The sequence below is a fragment of the Tenebrio molitor genome, chromosome 3 (genome assembly GCF_963966145.1).
Source record: "Tenebrio molitor chromosome 3, icTenMoli1.1, whole genome shotgun sequence".
Lineage (NCBI taxonomy): Eukaryota > Metazoa > Arthropoda > Insecta > Coleoptera > Tenebrionidae > Tenebrio > Tenebrio molitor.
In genome coordinates, this window is record NC_091048.1 from 1,115,271 (window position 1) to 1,134,572 (window position 19,302).

At 35.9% G+C, this 19,302-nt stretch overlaps 1 protein-coding gene and 1 long non-coding RNA gene across 12 annotated transcripts in view; one reads left to right on the top strand and one right to left on the bottom strand.

The window, feature by feature from the left end:
- Positions 1–19,302, bottom strand: part of LOC138127435 (myelin transcription factor 1) — a 282,760-nt gene that overhangs the window by 51,041 nt on the left and 212,417 nt on the right. For all 9 annotated transcript variants that reach the window (XR_011158232.1, XM_069043515.1, XM_069043516.1 and 6 more), the window contains one exon: positions 15,785–15,831. Coding sequence is in view for 8 of the 9 variants with exons in the window: in XM_069043515.1 (XP_068899616.1) it covers positions 15,785–15,831 (47 nt within the window). In the remaining variant the exon portion in view is untranslated. The remainder of the gene's footprint in view (positions 1–15,784; positions 15,832–19,302) is intronic.
- LOC138126845 (uncharacterized) lies at positions 17,569–18,780 on the top strand. 3 transcript variants are annotated; one of them, XR_011157986.1, is made up of 3 exons: positions 17,569–17,990; positions 18,060–18,157; positions 18,213–18,780. It is a non-coding gene; the product is annotated as an uncharacterized lncRNA (long non-coding RNA). The 3 variants fall into 3 exon arrangements; XR_011157985.1 differs by lacking the exon at positions 17,569–17,990 and having other exon boundaries at positions 18,024–18,157; positions 18,213–18,595; positions 18,648–18,780; XR_011157984.1 differs by lacking the exon at positions 17,569–17,990 and having other exon boundaries at positions 18,024–18,157.

Below are 19,302 nucleotides of genomic sequence, written 5' to 3' on the forward strand. Positions count from 1 at the left end.
CATCCACCATTAAAAATACTCAAAGCAACTTGTTACCACTCTTGTTGTTTTTGCCTTGGCAATGAAAATTACTTGTCTGAATGAATTAAATTTGTTTACGAAGAATTCTACAACATGTTTAGGAGTTTCAGTATGGGTACAATCTGTTCTGGTAATATTATATACAGGGTGTAATCGAAATACACGGAATAATTTTAATCACGAGCTACTGGCTTCATGTAGAACTCGGAAAAAATATTAAAAAAATTCTATGTCAAAAAATAAATTGACATTTAATTTTTTGTTTTATAAAACATGATATACAAGGGTGTACTTTAAAAATGTGCTGAAATTTTACCTACGAGGTTGTGAGACAACATAGAAGACTAAAAGTAACTATAAAAAATTGTACCTCAAAAATTAAATGTCAATTTATTTTTTGACAAAGAATTTTTTAAATATTTTTTCCGAGTTCTACATGCAGCCAGTAGCTCGTGGTTAAAATTATTCCGTGTATTTCGATTACACTCTGTAGATGAAGAACAAATAAAAGATTAGTACCTATTACATACTCTTATTTGTCAATGATCTACAATTTGGTGGTATATTGCATTTGATAATGTTAAAAAAATTGTTTAAAGAAATGTTATTTATTAATTCAATGAGAAACGCACTTAATGAAATGCTGAGGTTTATCTGTATTATTATTTGTGTAGTATTCAGTTTGCAATACCCATTTCTTCCAATATCAGGGGTTTGATGTTAATAATTGCTAGATTTTATCGATGTTAATCTGTTGTGCAGCAAAATCAATTGTATGTAATCATATCAAGACATGCCATTTTAATGTACCTGAAAGCTGTAGGTCATGCATTACTGAAATACTAAATCTAGATTCATCAATTAACTACAATATTATTATTTTACAATCACTACAAGAATCGTTCATTCCGCTTTACGAGTACAACCTTAATTTTTATCACTTTACATTTAATTTATGTAACTTTTTTGTAATAAACATGTTAAAAAGATCGTGGTCGGCGATTCGGGCAGTTAGCGAAACACTTGTTGCCCCGCCCATTAAAAACCCAACTGTCAAATAAACCCAAGATTTCTCTCCGCCAAAACAATCCTCCAGACGTCTAATTGCCTCGAAAAAACCCCATCCCAGTCATCCGATTACACCGTGTCGAACAAGACCCGACAAGATTATGTAGATGTCAGATTTCGGACCGTTTGCTTTTATGTAGGTGTCTAAAGGAAGCCACCGCCATCGATCGTCCGACCCGGATGACGAATGTAGCGTCGAAGAACGGTCATCCATCAGCCGTGCAATGGCTCGTCGAGGTGAACAAGAACTTTATGGTTTCACGCTTAAATTAAATAGAATCGGCGGCGGACGGCGGCGTCGACCGAATCGAGGCCACTCTTGTAGAAAATATCGTCTTATGGTCCGTTCTCTCGTATAAGACGCATGCGAAGGACCACCGTTGGATCCTTAGCGTCGATCGTGTCGCCTCTAAATTTCATAAAAGTTAGCCGTGACGACGAGTTCTCGCACTTCCAAGTCGGCAAAGAAGCGGCTTTCCGCCAGAACAATGGACTCGTTAATTAAGATTTCTTTTATACGGCTCCGTCGACACGAGATTTCGAAATTTCATTAAAGGAGTCACATGTACGGCGACGGGGTGCGCTAGATGCGATTTCAGACGGGGGAGAAAGGTCGATCTGGATTAATGTCGATTAGTATCGTTGCCCAAACATTCCTTTCTGCTCAAAAAAAAAAGCGCCAACATCAATTTACAAACGGCCGATGTTAATGTTACGGCATTTTTTGAATGATTTGTTGCTCGAAAAAGTACGAGGGTGGTTTTCCTTCAAAAATTGTTCATCGAACTTGTTTCTTTTTGTATTTAAGAAGAAAACCATGAGAGAACGATGGATGTGCATGTCATTTCAAATTTCGTAAAAAGTAGTCCAGAGATTAATTTGATAGAGAATCTTCTGGACAAGCATTAGGTGCCAGAGACACGAAACTTGTGAAATCAAAAAAATTTTATCCAGTCTACGATGGACCTGCCATAACGAAGTTTACAGCAGAAGGCTGTAGCTTCTTTGCGGAAAAAAGTTAGCACAGTGATTTTTCCTTAACAGAAGTGGTATTTACGTTGTAAAAGTGCTCTTAAAAGATTACCCACCACTGTAGTGATTGTCCAAAAAGGGCTAAGAAAACTTTTTGGCGAATATCAGTTCAATTCAAATTTTGATCATAGAAACACATGAAAATTTGTAGAGACCGTTTCGATAATCATCACTATAACATAGAAAAAAATAATTGAAGCTTGCTGATACTCCGCCACCAAGGAAGCCAAAGTTAGTTTTGTTGAAAATATTATGATTTCAATATTCGTTGATTGATTACTTTCCAAAGATTCAAACGGTACTGGTGGAGTGCTATAATACTCTTTTGCACCAATCGAAATAAAAAAATCGTGAAAACAGAATAGGTTTAGCGAAGAAAAAACATCTTGCGTAAGAATACAAGGGTTGTTTTATTTGGTAAAAGCTGTTGGATTGAAGTACGATTTGCTCTTGGATCTGCGTCGTTCAACTGATTTAGTATCATTTGGCTTTTATCTGTTCTCAAATCTAAAAAAAATTTTTGATATCAAACGATTTTCCTCAGATACTGAGTTCAAAGCTGCAGTCAACGGCTGTTTAAAGAATCAGGTCTTCTGGATGAACCAACGGCACTAGAGCATCGTTGAACAAAGTAGTTCTGGGAGAGCTCTCTGTTCATAGGAGATGGCTTTCCATAACTGTTATCCATACTGCTGCTTTCAAAATGTTGAAGCAACCGTCTTGTTTGCCAGATTTTAGTCTTCAGTGATCACTGTTTACATTCTGGAGAACTTTGCTGGCAATTATTTCCCCCACGAAGACGGGCGTAATGGTTGGCTAATGAGTACAAAGGAAAGAAGTTTTTACAGAAGATGTCAAAAGTCTGGAACGTCCTTGCACCGAATGTGTTGTTTGTGTTTTGGATGACCAGGTGGAGAAATAAAATTGTTTGAACGTTGCTAGTCTTCTCGAAGAAGTTGCTTGGTTGGGGAGAAGAAATCGTCATAGAGCAGAAGTTAAAAATTGTTGGGATATAAAGTCGATGGAACTATCATATGATACCCCAACGCGTAATTCTCAGTTGCAAATTCAACAATATAAAACTGGTTCTTCTTTCATCTTCATCAATCTGAAATATCTTCCCAGAATACACTTAGAGCAGCAGTGGAGTTGCAGTTTTTATCATTAGCAAAACGTAATTCGCTCAAGCGATTTAGACAAAACAGGCAGTACCTAGATTGATTTATTCCATGCAATTTTGCTTCTTTCCCTTTAGAGAGCATACGTAAAAGAGCAATATTCTTATTTTAAATTTAATTTCAACATCTTTACTCGAATATTGTAATGTCCACAAGTATTTGATTGTAGATTTCAAACTGTACATATATTTTTTTCCCTTCCATTTCATTTCTTAACAGCAGTAATACAGTTGTAAATTTCTTGAATCTGAATAATACGTCTAATCTTCAATTGCTTTGATGTTTTTATACGCGCTTAGAGTTCTATTACGCCCATGGGTTATTTTTTATATTAGGTAGTTAAACCGGTACAAGGTTTAATAACGATACCTATAGATACAGGATGTCGTAAAATATGCATGAATATTGAGTACGTTCAGTGCTTTCCACTAGGACAGTTAACTCTCTGCTCCACTTATTGCGAGCGATTCTTTTAACCTTCGGCTGTTCGTTCCGAGAAAAAACGAAAGAAATTCTTCGGTAATTGGGCCAACACGGCGCATGTACATATATACAGTTTCGGTGGGGTCAGACTCCTAGTCCCATGCGGGTGAGTTGTCTTCATCAGCTTGTCTGCTACATTAGAGACCCGAAGGATTCCGTGTTACGCGACTCCGTGTACGATCCAGCCCGCCTTCCCTCGCACCCACTCCATCACCATTTGCAGAGACACTCGCGCGGTGGGACAAATCGAACATTACGGCCACGCAAATGTGTACTTACAACCGGAGACATCGTTCTCCGACGGCAATTACGATCCGTTTTTTCTTCCCTCCGAACCCCATCCTCTTTCGTTTTCTCCTTCTCGATTTCTCAAAGTCTCGCGTGCGGCTCGCCCTTATCAGCGACTCATCCGTCTTGGGCCCGGAGGATGGGATGCGCTCCGGGGACGCTCCAACACCTGTATCCCACCTTCGGTCGGAATCAATCTGGATATTCCTTTTTTTCGGCGAGGAAAGCGCTGAACGCGCGAGGCTCGAGGGGGTGCTTGGTCAATCAGGTCTTTTTCTGCACAGAGACGGGGGCGACCTGAGGGGATTGTTGATGTATCATCGCGTGCGGTGTTTGTTTTGGTCATTTTTGTACTGGACTCCTTTCGATTGCCGAAATTGCATTTTATCACGAGATGAATGATAATGATGCTGATGAGAATAAACGTTTGTCCAGTAGTCTTCCGTGAGGATTTTTTTAAAAAGTGACGTCATAATCGGATCAATCGGCACGTAAAATTTCCTAATTATGGCGATTACCTGTTCGAGTCGAACGAAATTCCCTTGTTAGTGTCGTATTTAATGCGAAATTTGTGATGTGAGCGTCGCAAAGAGTAGAAACTTTTAATGGTCTTCGTTGGCGTTTAAAGCAAAATAATGAGCCAAAGATAAACAAGAATTTTTTCCGTCGCGATCGGCGTACACGATGGCGATGCCGATGCCGCCTTCATCAATCCAACTGAAATATTTACACGCAAATAAATGCCGCCAGGATTGTGGGTGAATTAAAAGGATCCCATAAATGTACGTGTTGACTCAGGAAATAATCGAAAGCTATTAATTCCAGCGTCAATAGCTATCTGCTTTCAGAAATAATGATCGAGTCGCGTGCTACAGGTGTTGGCGGTAATGACGCCGTCAAGCATTTAGATTTTTGAGGTAGAGGAATCGATAGCCGTGTAATAACAATGACGCCATTAAGGCCGTTAGATTACGTGAGTCGCGATGGTAGCCGCCGAGGGTGGCTCCTTGCGATGAATTCCTGCTGGATATTTGGATGTTTTTCTTATCGATTAAGACGTCATTAATAAATATTGAAGTGTTCAAACTTTAGATGGACATTTCAGTAATGATCCATTAAAGTATTAGTTCAACAAGTGAATTAAAATAAAAAGCTATCCCAACGATAGATTTAAGTTTTTCTCTTAACGCGGAAAAGTTTAAATAGATATCTATCAATTAACTTTATTCTGAATATGTTTAAAAATAGGAGCCTGATATTGTTTATTTTAAATTTTTTCCCAAAGTGACTAATTACTAAAACCGTGGTAGATTTGGTAGAATCATTTTTAATTTTTCACGGGTAGGTACTACTCACACCAAACTTTTTCTCTCATTGGTTTAGTAAAGTTGAATTCCAAGTTATATAAGTAGAAAAATTATACAGTTTTTATTAACAAGCAATCAATAAACAAAAAGAATTTTTATCTTCAAGCGGTCGAAAACATTTCAAGTCCTAGGAGTTGAAATATCCACAGTCAAATGTAAGGTCATTTCAAGCATTTCTTACGATTTATTTATCAATAATTACACGAAATATGTAATAACTAAATTATCTGTTAAAAAAAGTTTTTAAGAAACCGAAATAATGAATATTTAACCGGCGCCACTGTGGTGTAACAGGAGTCGCCCATGTGTATGGATGCATCAGAATCAAAACTAGCAAGATGGCCGTTCAACGTTAAAAAGTAAACTGTAGACTTTAGTAGAGTTTACTAATATTATTGAACCTTCAAAGTACTAATAATATTGCAACAAGAGAACTAGGAATTACTGGTGCCTTTAATTTGAAAATTGTCATTTTACACTATCTGCAGCAAAAAATTACATTTACGATTTTATGTTGGTAGACTTGACAGCCAAATTCAAATATGACAGTTCAAAAGTCAAAATAAATCAAATTGCCATTATGTATTTATTTCTAGAATCTTAACCTAGAAAGCGAATAAACAGACAATTCTTTGACAAATGACGAATTATTCGGGAGTGCCAATCCATTAAATTTGTCTCAATCATTACAAGTCACCCGGTATATATCATTCAGAGTAGGTCTTATTGTGCTTCGCCCAGTTGCGACCTCGACTTCGTCTCGGTCTTCAATCTCTACGCTTAACACAGAAAGACTCACTTCTACTCTTAATGATATAAAATACTATCGTATTGTGTTTTAACACAAAAATCTGAAATTTATATTTATTTCTACGTTGTAAATCTTGCTCTGAATCTTTTTGTAGAAGGGTAATACTTCGTTATGTATTATTACAACACACTAAAGTTATTTCTAGATACACATTACCTTGACAATATGCGACATACAGGGTGTTTCTGAAATAAGTACATTAATTTTAACTGGTAATAGAACTCATCAAAAGGAACAACTTTTCTCTCTGCGATTTTGGCGAAAAACGTTGCGTAGTGGCTTAAAAAAATAGGAAAGATTTTCCTAAAACCGTTCATATCTCCAAAACTAAGCTACCTAAAAACGTGAAACAACCAGATTCTTACGAAGTGGATTTTCTGCTATACGGGTAGATTTATTTGAATTTCGATTTCGGCGTTAAAACACGTTTTCTGGATGAAAATGGATGTTTTTTTCATATTAGCGCTGATCTCCATTAGCCATTGCAGTATTTAGTGCAGTATTTTTTGGAATTAAACATCGTTTTTCGGCAAAATGGTAAATAGAAAAGTTGTTCCTTTTGATGAGTTCTAATTAATGTACTTATTTCTGTTACACGTTGTATAATGTGTGTAAGTAATGTTTTTAAATACATTCGTTAGACATACAACGTTAAAACATTTTTAGTTTTTAAAATATTTTGACACGATTTTCCTCTTCTCGATCATGCAACGAAGAAAGTGGTGATAATCTAATTTTGGGAGCATGCATTTACGCGCCGAAGTGACAGAGAAGTTGATGGTTCTAATTTTTAAAATTTTGTTGCCTCTACATTTTGACAAAGTGTTCGCTATTGCTTTATTAATCTCATTAAAGCTATTGGATTTGTTGCAATTTTTTTGAAGATTTTCGGATGAAAAACAGAGAGATCTGGAAAATTTGTTGCAATACTCGTTGACATACATTTTTTTTCACAAGATTTTTAGAGTTTTGTATAGTGAACATGAATCCAGAACAGACAATTTTAGTTCATAAATAATAAAAAGTAAGGGCCTCACTGTTGACTCCTGAGGCACTCCAGAATTACAAAATAGTAGTTTTCCTTTGTTGCTTAAATCGCTTGCAGGAAATTTTCTTGGCCTTCCTTATGTTTATTGATCCATTTGAGTGCTACTAAAAGGCCAGCAGAAGTAACAGGAAAATTAGTAGTTCCAACTCAACTTATTGCTCTTTCATTTCTTTTCACATTATGGACACATCACGTTTCTTATTTGGCAGATTTTCTTGTTGAAAATATTTTTGCGAACGATTATATTCAACATATGGTTTACAGGAAATTTGCACTTCATTTTTATGCATGAGGACATAAATATAAAATATTTTGTACGCTTAAAACTTATACGATCAATTTAATACTTTTTACAATTTATGACATGCAGCATTCGTGGTGCAGTTATAAAGTGTGCCGCTGTAAAGTCATATTTTTGGAGCTAATGTCCATCTGCAATAGACACTACCTACATTTATCAGTGGGTTTTGAGATTTCGGAAAAAAATGAGTCTTTGAGTACGAAACAACGAATTTTTAATTGTCTTTTTGCGGATATAAATGTAATTCTTTTAAAACTGGCTAGTGTCGTTTTGACTACGGTTTTTTTTTCATTTTACTTTCAACACTGATCGTGAACCACATCAAAAACAATAAAATGTATAAATAAAACAATTCGACCGAGAGCTTTGGGGGAATTCCTCCTTGTCACTCCATAATCCCGGGAAAAGACGGCGAAAAGCACTCGGACAGGTGGTCAGTTTATAATAATTCACTGTAAACGATGATTGATGGTTGGCCACCTGTTGGACGACGTATTTACGAAAAGCCGTCGATTCGAAACGCCGCCGCTGCCGCCACCGCCACCCGTTAAAATAATAATAAAAAAGCGAAATCAAGAGAGAAAATAAGCAATTTAAATTAAAATGTGCGTCGTCTCGAGATTTAGAATTAGATATTATTAAAAAGTGTACGGATAGGAATTAGCCGTTTCCTCCGGCCGAGCCGAATAAGAATCGGGGAATAAAAGAAAAGGAGAACGGTGCGAGAGGGAAGGCTGAATAAATTAGTGGTAAAACTGGGATATAAAATTTTGAATATGAATGGGAAATTTTGCATCCTTAATAAGCCCTTTTCAGAAACAAAGCGCAGCTGACGAGAACATATGTAGATGAGGAGACGAAGACGACCGACGTAGACACTGTTAGCTGCTTGAATATGTATGTGTTTATGAACGCACCCAAATAAGTCGGAATAAAAGGGCGAAACTCCATAAAATACAATTTTTTTCGGCGATATTTTCGAGGCTTTCAACGTCGCCGACGCCGCCACCGACGCCGCATCGAGGTGTGGAAAGCCCATATTAATATGTCGTTTATATTGATTAGCAATCATGCTTTCCGCAGGAATTATTTATGTCCGCGATTACCATATAATAGCTGTATACAAAGCGGGGCAAATAAGATACACGCGTCTTAATGACATATCGGTCATGCATAAATGCAATTATACGCTTTTCCCCCCTGCACGGGCATGAAAAAATGCGCTCTTCCACTTGGGACATTAAACAAAGGGAATCTAAATGAAGACTTCGAGGTTTTATTACTTGCGACATTAACCGTAAACAATGCTAATTAGTTTGATTGCCGACATTAGATTAAGAGGTAAACTTCGACGATTATTATTTATTAAGATCGGACGTCGACGGACACCGATCGAGAAATAAGATATTCACAGAAGGGGTCATAACGAAATATCAGCGTTGAAATCCGAAACAACTATCGTCGGAAGTGATAACGACTCAAGAAAGTTGAACTCGTTCCGTCTATTTCAGTATTAATATCGCTTTTTATTGAATAGGGGTGAAACAGATAGATAGAAATTGTGTAAAAAGCTCTCACTTCACGTCGATTCCCACTTTTGTCAAAATACTAAAAGATTTAAAAAATAATAATATAGATACTACTTATCATGCAAAATGCAACACCCAGAAATAGCATATTTTGATGAAACTTTCTACAATAATTGGGCCACAACTAAGAAAAACGGTGAAAGTTTTAGTAACATTGGTCTTCAAACCAGGCACGACAACACCGTAACACAGTGGCCACATTTTGTCCCACACGATAAGCGATTGCCCTATTCCTATAGGAAACACCTGCTTCTCGCATTTCGATAATGCAGCCTCTTTTTATTTTAAATGCTGCGAATTACTGAAGTTATTAATGATAATTTAAAAGATACGGGTATTTTCTTCAGGTATTTCTTTCAAATTATCATCATTTTATCTTTAGTTAACACCTAATTACTGTACCAAGTTTCATCAAAATGTATTCACTATTTCTGGGTGTTGCATTTTCCATGATAATATGCTATACGATAGTCCACCCTGTATTTACGAAATTTAGTTTACGAAATTAATGCAATGCCACTTTTTGAATTTGACCAAAATACATTTTCTCAAAGATAAAATGTTTAAATTTTTAAGGAACACGATGTCCACAGTGATAACTTAACCCTAACCCGGCCTAAATGCCGTGCTACCCGGTGTGGTGGAACAGAAAAAACATAAAAAGTTCTTCCTACAAAACAGATTTTCTCGAAGTTGTTGTCTTAAGCGGATTTAAATTTTTCAGTTTTTTACAATGAAAAATGATCAGCAACTATTTTTTTTCGAAGACTCCTAAAACCAGGCTGTACAGTTTAATCCGTTTAATCAATCAAAGTGGTTAACGAGCTAAAGGGGCTAGAAAAATTAACTGGCTTAACTATTTGGCTATAAGGTTAAACGTTTTGACAGGATTAACTGCTTAATTACCTAATTGTGAACCCAGTTGTTTCATAATAGTTAACATTCTTTATGTTATTATCAGTTATTAATTAGTTAGTATTGTTCAAGAAGAACAATTTGATGATTTTTTGTTAAAATTTCGTTTTTTACAATTAACATTATACCGGGTGATTCAGTTTGGTATTCGCGGCCCTATATCTTTTTTGTTTTAAGAAAAAAGTATAGCAAACCATATATATTTGTAAATCGCTTGTGAAACTACAATAGCTGATGTTGTCAAATCTTCTCTACGATGACATATGTCAAAGTTAACGACAGTCAACTTTTTTTTTTAAATAGAACACTATACATTTCTTAGCCTATTCTTGTAAAGCTTTTTTTTCTTCATTTGAATGTGTAAAAAAAGTTGACACTTACATCAGAAAAAAATCAAGAAAAATAATAAAATATGATTTAATTTATTCGAAAGCTATTATTTTCTAAAAAGAGCTAGTAAGCCAAACATTTGTAAATTCGCATTATGTTGGTTCCCTGCATGTCACTATTTACAAGACAAAAATAAAATGATTTGACCTTGTTTGTTTTCAAGCCTCGGGTGCGCCTCGGCCAGAAAACTGAGACTCGGACGAAATACCAAATCCATACTGAATTTACTACGCTAAATTCGCGTTATGTTGGTTCCCTGCATCTCACTATTTTAAGAATTACATAGCCAAAAAATAAAATTATTTGACAGTGAAATAACCGATCCATCCTGAATTTATTTTATTCGAATATTAGAATTTACACTTATTCGAATTTTACATAATCACCTATTCAAATATTCGAATAATGCAAATACGATTCCCAAAACTCATCATGTCATTCATGCACTATCAAAATTCAACTACATATTTTCATCGAGTATGCATTCAAAGCGGTATAGTCAAGAAGAAGTTAGGTTTCGAAGCCAGATGTTATATCATAGTTATTTATTTAAATGTAGGTTATAACATAGCTATTTATTTAAATGTAGGTACGTTAATAATTGACGCTATTAATGTCAAAATTCAATTGTCTCCATGGCTAACTAGCTCTTTTTAGAAAATAACTCTTTCGAATAAATTAAATCATATTTTATTTTTTTTCTCGATTTTTTCCTATTGCAAGTGTCAACTTTTTTTACACATTCAAATGTAAAAAAAAAGCTTGACAATAATAGACTAAGAAATGTATAATGTACTATTTAAAAAAAAAAAAGTTGACTGTCTTAACTTTGACATATGTCATCGTAGAGAAGATTTGACAACGTCATCTATTGTAGTTTCATAAGCGATTTACAAATATATATGGTTTGCTATACTTTTTTCTTAAAATAAAAAAGATATAGGGGCGCGAATACCAATCTGAATCACCCGGTATGTATTCGTTTCTATTTTTTTTGTTTGTTTTCCATTTATGTTTTTTCTCCTGAAGATTCAATATTTTTCCTCAATTTTTTTCAAAATGTATACAGGGTGTTTGAAAATTGTTAGTACAAAAAAAAACTGTGGCATCTAGAAGCCCTAAGAAATCCAAAAAACCAATTTTTAATTTTTTTAAACAAAAGGGATAAAGTAACCCTATCCCAGCATACTTTACACCTCAGGCGGGGCAGTATTTTTTAAACCTTGGTAACCAAGCGTGATAATGAAGGATTATACAACAATATGAAAAATAAATATTTTTTTGCAAGATTTTGGCAACTAACAATGGTACTAACAATTTTAACCCAATTTTTAGTACTTTTTATCTCGAAAACTATAGGACTTTTATTTAAAAAATTTTTTGCCGATGACTTTAACTCACCATCGCCAATTACCAGTATTTTTTTGTACTAGCAATTTTCAAACACCCTGTATTGTTTAGTAATGAAAACATTTCAATTAGTATTTATTGTACCTTTATCATTTTTGTTTCTAGTTTTTATGATGAATGTCCATTTTCAAAATTTGATTTTGTTCTGTCTTCATCTTATTTTGTATTATCGGTTTATCATTTTGCAACTGCATTTAACATCACTTTATATTTGTTGTAATTCTTGTGTGCATTATTCGTTTTCCTTTAAAACTATCAACAGATCCAAAATGCACACATTTTAGTTTATTACGTATTTTTTTTTTAAGTTGTCATATATTTTTAAAAACTTTTTCACAACTCGTTTAATTTAGTAATGAAATAGTTCGACTTTCCTGCGCACCCTCCGTTGTTAATGTTCTACTTTTTGCTTAATTTTTCCGGTCGAACAGTCGTCGGGGGTCCACTAAAAACCTGTGAGAAACTCCAGTCCCGTCCTCCTGTTTCGTCAAATCCCGTTCCCTGTTTGGTAAAAATCGCCGAGGCAGCAAGAAAATCGTTTCACCCCATCTCGCCACCTGGTCCTTTTCACAATCCTCCGGAGGTGTCGCGCGAGATGGTCGGCGCGGCGACCCTCCCTCGAACCGTGTCGGTGGCATCGGCCCCGTCCTCTGTCGTAAAAAAGAGTGCCAACAATGCGCCAGGGAACAGAGACACCGCGTAATCCTCTTTGCCGATTCAGACGATACGATACACAATGCCGGACAAGATAATATTCAGTTCGGCGGTTCCCAGGGAAAGACATCTCGAAACGGGGTGGAAAAAACGCACGTCACCCGCAAACACAACACGACGCAACTTTTAAAGCTCCTCACAAATAGCCCCGGCCTCCTCGCTGTTTTAAATACATTATATTCAATGGTTAATTGAAAATCCACTTTAAAGTTGCGCGAGCGGCCCCAGAATTGCAATCAACGATACAATTTCCACATTTTTAAATCTAATTTTAATGTAATGAGAGGATGCGGATACAAGAGAAGGGCGTCTGAAAAAGGAGCACGTAAAATATAGGAAAGAATGCTAATTAATTATTCCGAGGAGCTGAGCCGCCGAGAGTGATTAGCATTCTGGGCTTAGCAGAGGTTTTCGAAACGATATGTACCCCCGCCGTCGTCGCCGCCACCGCCACCGCCTCTCCGCTCGCCCCCGACGGGACCTTGTCGATTTTTAAACGGCGCTGCATTCGACGGGGGGAATGACGTTTTGCTCGTTTTGGCGGTGGCTTGTGCATTCGAATCGGGTTTCATTTGCGGCCAGATTGATTCTACAAATATTGAAATATGCACCCCCTTATTTATTATTTTTGATTGACGGGTTTGAAAGACTAATTCCGCCGGTGAAGTATTGGACGGGGCGGAAGCCACTTTGCAAGACCGAATATCCAAGGAATCGACGCTATAAAAAAGTCAAAACTGCCACACGATCGACATTTTGGTTTTATTTGACTTGTTTTCGTTCAATATTAGCAAACACTGGCATCTTCTTATAATTCTGATTTTTCTGTTTTGTGTAACAGAGTTGAACAACAGAAGATACATAATAGTAAATTATATCATTAAGAGTAGAAGTGAGTCTTTTTGTGCTAAGACCGAGACGCAGTCGAGGTCGCCAACTGAGCGAAGCACAAAAAGACCTTCTACTCCTTGGTTTTGAAGGGGATTCAAGTCCGATTACAAAAAAAACAACTTCAACCGTTTCTATAGGGATATACAAAGACCGCGTGTTTTCAAAATGCGTTACGAGTGCCATGCAACGGTTACAATAAAATCGGATTTTGAGAGAAGGGAAAAGAATTAAACCTATATCCATAAGTACAGGACCAAAAACGGAGCCCTGAGGAACCTCGCTTAAGTCGAAAAACACAAATAAAGAGGTGTAGCTTCTCGGATCAGTTCTTTTAAACAGTATTAACGACTGGAGTGGTCCAGTTACACGTAATTAAGATAATAATAATGATAATAATAATAATAATAATAATCTAGAAATTCTACAACATAATCAAATTGCTTCACTAAAAAATTATTTTCTTAATAGAGCTAGTGATAACACTTTTTTTAATGCTTTGGTTTCAGCGGATAAAGGCTACACACCTTTAAAAAATTTAAGTGATAATATAATTTCAGATATTGTTGAGCCAAATATACCTGACACTATAGCAAATATAAAACAAAAGTCTTTACATGGGAGATATTTTAAAGAGCTAGAACAGCCAGAAATTAATATTCAAGCTTCTCATGCATGGCTTAAAAAATCAAATATTCATCCTGAGACTGAGGGTTTTATATTTGCAATACAAGATCGTGTTATAAATACAAGAAATTATAAAAAACACATATGCGGTTTACAATCGATCATTGATAAATGTAGGATTTGCGGAACTGAAGGGGAAACCATTGAACATATCATTTCTTCTTGCACCGTTTTGGCTCAAAGCGAATATAAAAAACGTCATGATATATTCGCAAAAATTATACACATGAATTTAGCAGTTAAATTCAATTTATTAAAGGATACACAACCACATTACATTTATAAACCAGAAAGTTGTTTAGAAAATGACAATTACAAATTATATTTTGATCGGACAGTTTTAACTGACATTCACATTCAGCATAACAGACCAGATATTATTATTTTAAATAAACAACAAAAGCAAGCATATCTTTTAGATATAGCTGTTCCAAATTCACACAATATAACACAGACATATAATACAAAAATTAATAAATATTTAGAACTCTCCGTTGCTATGAGAAATCTTTGGTGTTTAGAAAAAATTTCGATTTTACCATTTATAATTTCAGCAACAGGAATAGTACCCCAATCTCTTTTTAAAAATTTAAAAATTTTGGACTTAGAGAACACATTGGTGGTTGAAATTCAAAAAGGTATATTATTATACTCATGTCACATCGTGAGGAAATTCCTTAACATTGACACAGAACATAAAACACAAAAAAGTCAAAATGCGGAGGCGAGACGCCGGTAATTATGTTGATAAGCACTGCACTATTACTTGATAGTATTATCCGTAATAGTGTATGTACTCCGGCAAAATTGCCGTGCCGCCGGGTGGAGGTGGGATAGGAAATAATGCCTTTGAACTGTTTTTGTCGGACCTAAGATGGTCTTTTTGTAGCAATTTGCAGTGAATTCGTGAGAATAAACATTAAAAATTTTTGACCAGAGTAACTCGATGTGACTAATCTCTTGAAAAACTGGAGTCAGTGGCGTCATATTTTTGCGTAAATGCTCGTATTTTGACTTGAGGTTGTTTTGAAAATACCGCACTAAACATCGGGATACTCTAAATCTCACCAGAGATTTGCCCCACCCACCTTTGCCATGTTTTTTTAATCGGCAACCACCTCCGCCGCCGCGAAAAGTCGACGTTAATGCGGTTTTGATACACCGATACGGCAACTCGGCCTCGTAAATAAGTAATTGGCTTAATGTATTTCATCGAAATTTTTAATTCCCCCCCCCGCCAAACCTCCGAAGCACCACTCGACGAAGACGACTTCCCTCGATTTTCCGGCCGATCTGCCGTTCGAACGGAGGCGGCAAGGAAACGATGACCGTCGAACGTCGGCGGCGTTATTGAGTCGATGTTCGTGTCCATCGACCTAACCTCTGGAGTGTCACGTTTCCGCGTCGAACAAAACGTGCGGGAAATCGGATATAAAAATCAAATCCTCGGGAGGCTTTCCGGGTCGCAGGGAACTGCAGTAAAGTTAATTCGCAGTAATAACGGACGCCGCCGCCGATTTTTGTTATTAAAAAGGGGACGGCGGAGCGGCGAAACGAACGAACGAAAAAAAAAAATTAAGTGGAGAACACTTGCCTTGCTCATCGCCCTCGAACTGGAGGGCCTCCCTACGGCGGTCAAATCTGCAACAGAAAAACAAAATGCGGTGTCGATTACTGCTGTAACATTCGGTCAGTTTTATATTTTTTTGAGCCCTCTCGATTTGCTCAATCTTTATTTTAAACTCCACCACGAGGACACAGAGATGTAATTTAAAACGGTATTGAGCGGTATTTCATGATCGATTTTTATCGAAAATTCTCTTTGGTCCGTTCACAATTCGAAGCGTTTCGAAAACGCAATTTTTTCCCCAAGTTTATCGTTCGCATGTTCGCAACTTAATTTTTGCGTCCATAATGGACCCTCCGGCGGTCGCCCTTCCTCATCGGCACGGTTGTTTCGGTTTCGTTTGGTGCAAATTCCGCGGTATCGTTCTCTCGTCCTCGTAAATGTAGTGAAAATTAGCGGCGTTTCCACGAGAAAAGCCTCTCGTTACGGATCACCCGGTATGTAAGCTGGGGTCCACGGCGGCACGGTCGTCCCCCGTCCTCGCGCATTCCTGCATCAACGTGAAAGAATCCCGGGGTTCTAGTTCGTTAGTCTTCCCGAGATCTGACAGTTCCTTATTGAAAAATTGGCTGGCATTCGGGTCGATCGAAAGTAATTAATTATTTTTGGCGTTATCGAGCGACGGCGTCTGCTTTTCTTTCGCTAATTTGCAACGAAATAACGATACACCGCATAAAGTCGACTAAAAATGGGACCGTTCGTCCGAAATGACACGGAAAAAGTGGATTTTGATCCAGCTTAGCTGGTCCTGGTTGTAAGGGATGACTGTTTTTCAACTGTTCACACTCGAATTATACAAATCACAAATCGAAGTGAGTTTGGTTTCAATTCTTGGTAATTAGAATTACAAATGATTAGCAATGGGTCTATGGCGGATCCTTGTGGGACACAAGTCTTTGTACGTGACATGACATGACAATATGAGCAACGCAATTCGTCCATAAGGTGGACAGTTACCTGTTTATTTGAGAAGGATTTTTGAAATGAAAAAATATTCCGGGTACGTATATTCTACGTTAACTAAGTTAACAATGGATAACTTTTCTTTCTGATGGTTTTTAATAACGTTCGATGATAGCATTAGTTAAGATTCAAAGTTATAACAATACAAAAGAAATAAATCAAAGAATAAGGAATATTTTCAGTGCCTTATACAGAGTGTCCCCAAAAAAGAAGACGAGTCCATAACTCCCTTATTTACAGGAGGATTTCAACCATTTATATACCAAATTAAATGGTTGTGAATAGGCTACAAAAGGGCCTAATAAATTCATATATGGCCCCAAGGATATTTTTATTCTGAAAACAACAATGTATACACTTACATAACAAAAATACAAAAAAAAAAACGCTTCTACCTATGTGCTCCATTTTTTTTTGCGCAATCCTTATGTTATTATTTGTCATTTGATTTTCCAGCTAACTTAATTTGGTTATTACACTGTAATGCAATGCATTTTGATAGCTTCTCGCTTGGTGTTCGTCATTTGTTTCAAAAGTTACTGTTATGTTTTTTTATGCGAGGTATACATGTGATACATTTTTGTTTTCAGAATAAAAATCTCTATTACAATTTCTAAAAAAAAGTATGTTCCCATTTGATTTTTTTTTTGATAGTTTAACCTTGAAGCCCTTAGAGCTATACGTAAATTTAGTAGGCCTATTCAAAACCATTTAATTTGGTGCATAGATAATTAAAATCGTCCGATAAATAAGGAAGTTATGGACTCGTCTTCATTTTTAGGGACACCTGTACAGAGTGATCAACAAGAATCCAAATCAGAGCAAGCGTTGCAAATTATCGGTCACGTCGTAGCAAAATCATATGCACATAAGCGGTGAAAACATGGGCGTAGACAATTTATGGTCTCAAACGCTATTTAATAAAAAATGATACCTTATGAATTTTAGACGTTGGAATTATAATTGTGCATTTTATTATTATTATAAGATAAGGGAAACAATTTATAAGATTAACAAGGGCAACATTTTACATTTGTAAGAGTAAGTAAATTATCATCTTTATTGCCAAACGCGACGCCACTGGTACGGAGATGCTTCGTTGAAATGTCACATTTCAAAATCCAAGGTTGTTGTTGTTGACAATTTAAGTGATTTAACCTAGAAAACAAATCTTCGATTTCGGCAAAGTTTACAGACGTTTATTGAAGTTGTAAGCAATCATTATCCCAGAATAAGTTGTAAAATGGGTTTTACCATTAAAGAGAAGGATTTTTATTAGATTATTTTCGAAAGAGGGTGAAACAAGAAAATGAAGACTGGCCTTACTTTGTACCCCCTTACACCGAAGAATTTCAAGCCAGATGTCCGAACCTGATGGTATTGGTTATCAACAAGTTTATCAATGTCTTAAAATTATAGTGCCTAATTTTAGCACATCATAATCCATCATTAAGAAGAAGTCAGGTCAGTCCTTAGTTCAAATTTTAGAAATGGTGCAAAATGTTCGACAAATTATCAAGGAACATCCCTCAACTTTCATAAGGCGTTTAAGACAGCAAGTTAAATTGTGTTATGGCACTTATCAGAAAATTTTTAAGAAGGATATTAATTTGTTTCCCTTTGTGTGTTGCAAGAAATAAAACCCACACATTACCTTAAACAAATTGACAGATTCATAAGGGTTTTTGAAATTATGAGAGGCGAGTTTGATTCTGTCTGGACCACAATGGAGAACATTTTGAGCAGTTTTTGTGAAAACTTATTTTTTGACCTTGGAGTAATTTAAATGTTTTAAACATTGCTAGAAAAATACGAGTAAGTTCTCAATTACCCAAAAATGAGAGAATAATAACTTTTACACTTACAGAAAATAACAAAACAAAGAATTGTGAAAAATAATAATTTTTAAAATTTTGTAACTCAAGATTGTGCCTTATGAAGGAATTTTGTGTAACTGTGTGTTTTTTCCCTAATCAATAATAAATAATAATTAATTATAACTTGCTTTTAAATCTATTATTCATGAATTACAAAAAATTTATAAAGGCAATTAATAATAGATTTTTGAGAGGTAGGCAACCAACAAAACGAGTGTTTACAGCAAGTAAATAAAAGCGGCTGATCCATGATAGAAATACGTTTCGATAAAACAAAAGATGAGGTAGCACTCTTGATTTGGTTTCTTGTTGATCACTCTGTATAAGATATAGGTGGTGATAAAGAATTGCAAAAAATCTAAAATTGCAGATATTTGCGATAATTTGAAAAAACACAGAAAGAAGCAACTTAGAAACTTAAAAATGCTTTATTTGGACCACGCTATGATGTCATCAAACATCTTTTCGTCACTAGAATCCTTTTTTATCAAAGATTGCGACAATAACAAAAAAACTCAAAAACCAGAGTATATACAGGGTGTTAGGTAAATGATTTGCCAAAATGTAAACAGTTCATTATCATCCAAAATTGGGTAGATTTTTCCTCTGCCATTTTTTATTTGGATTAAAAAAAGTTTCATTTCA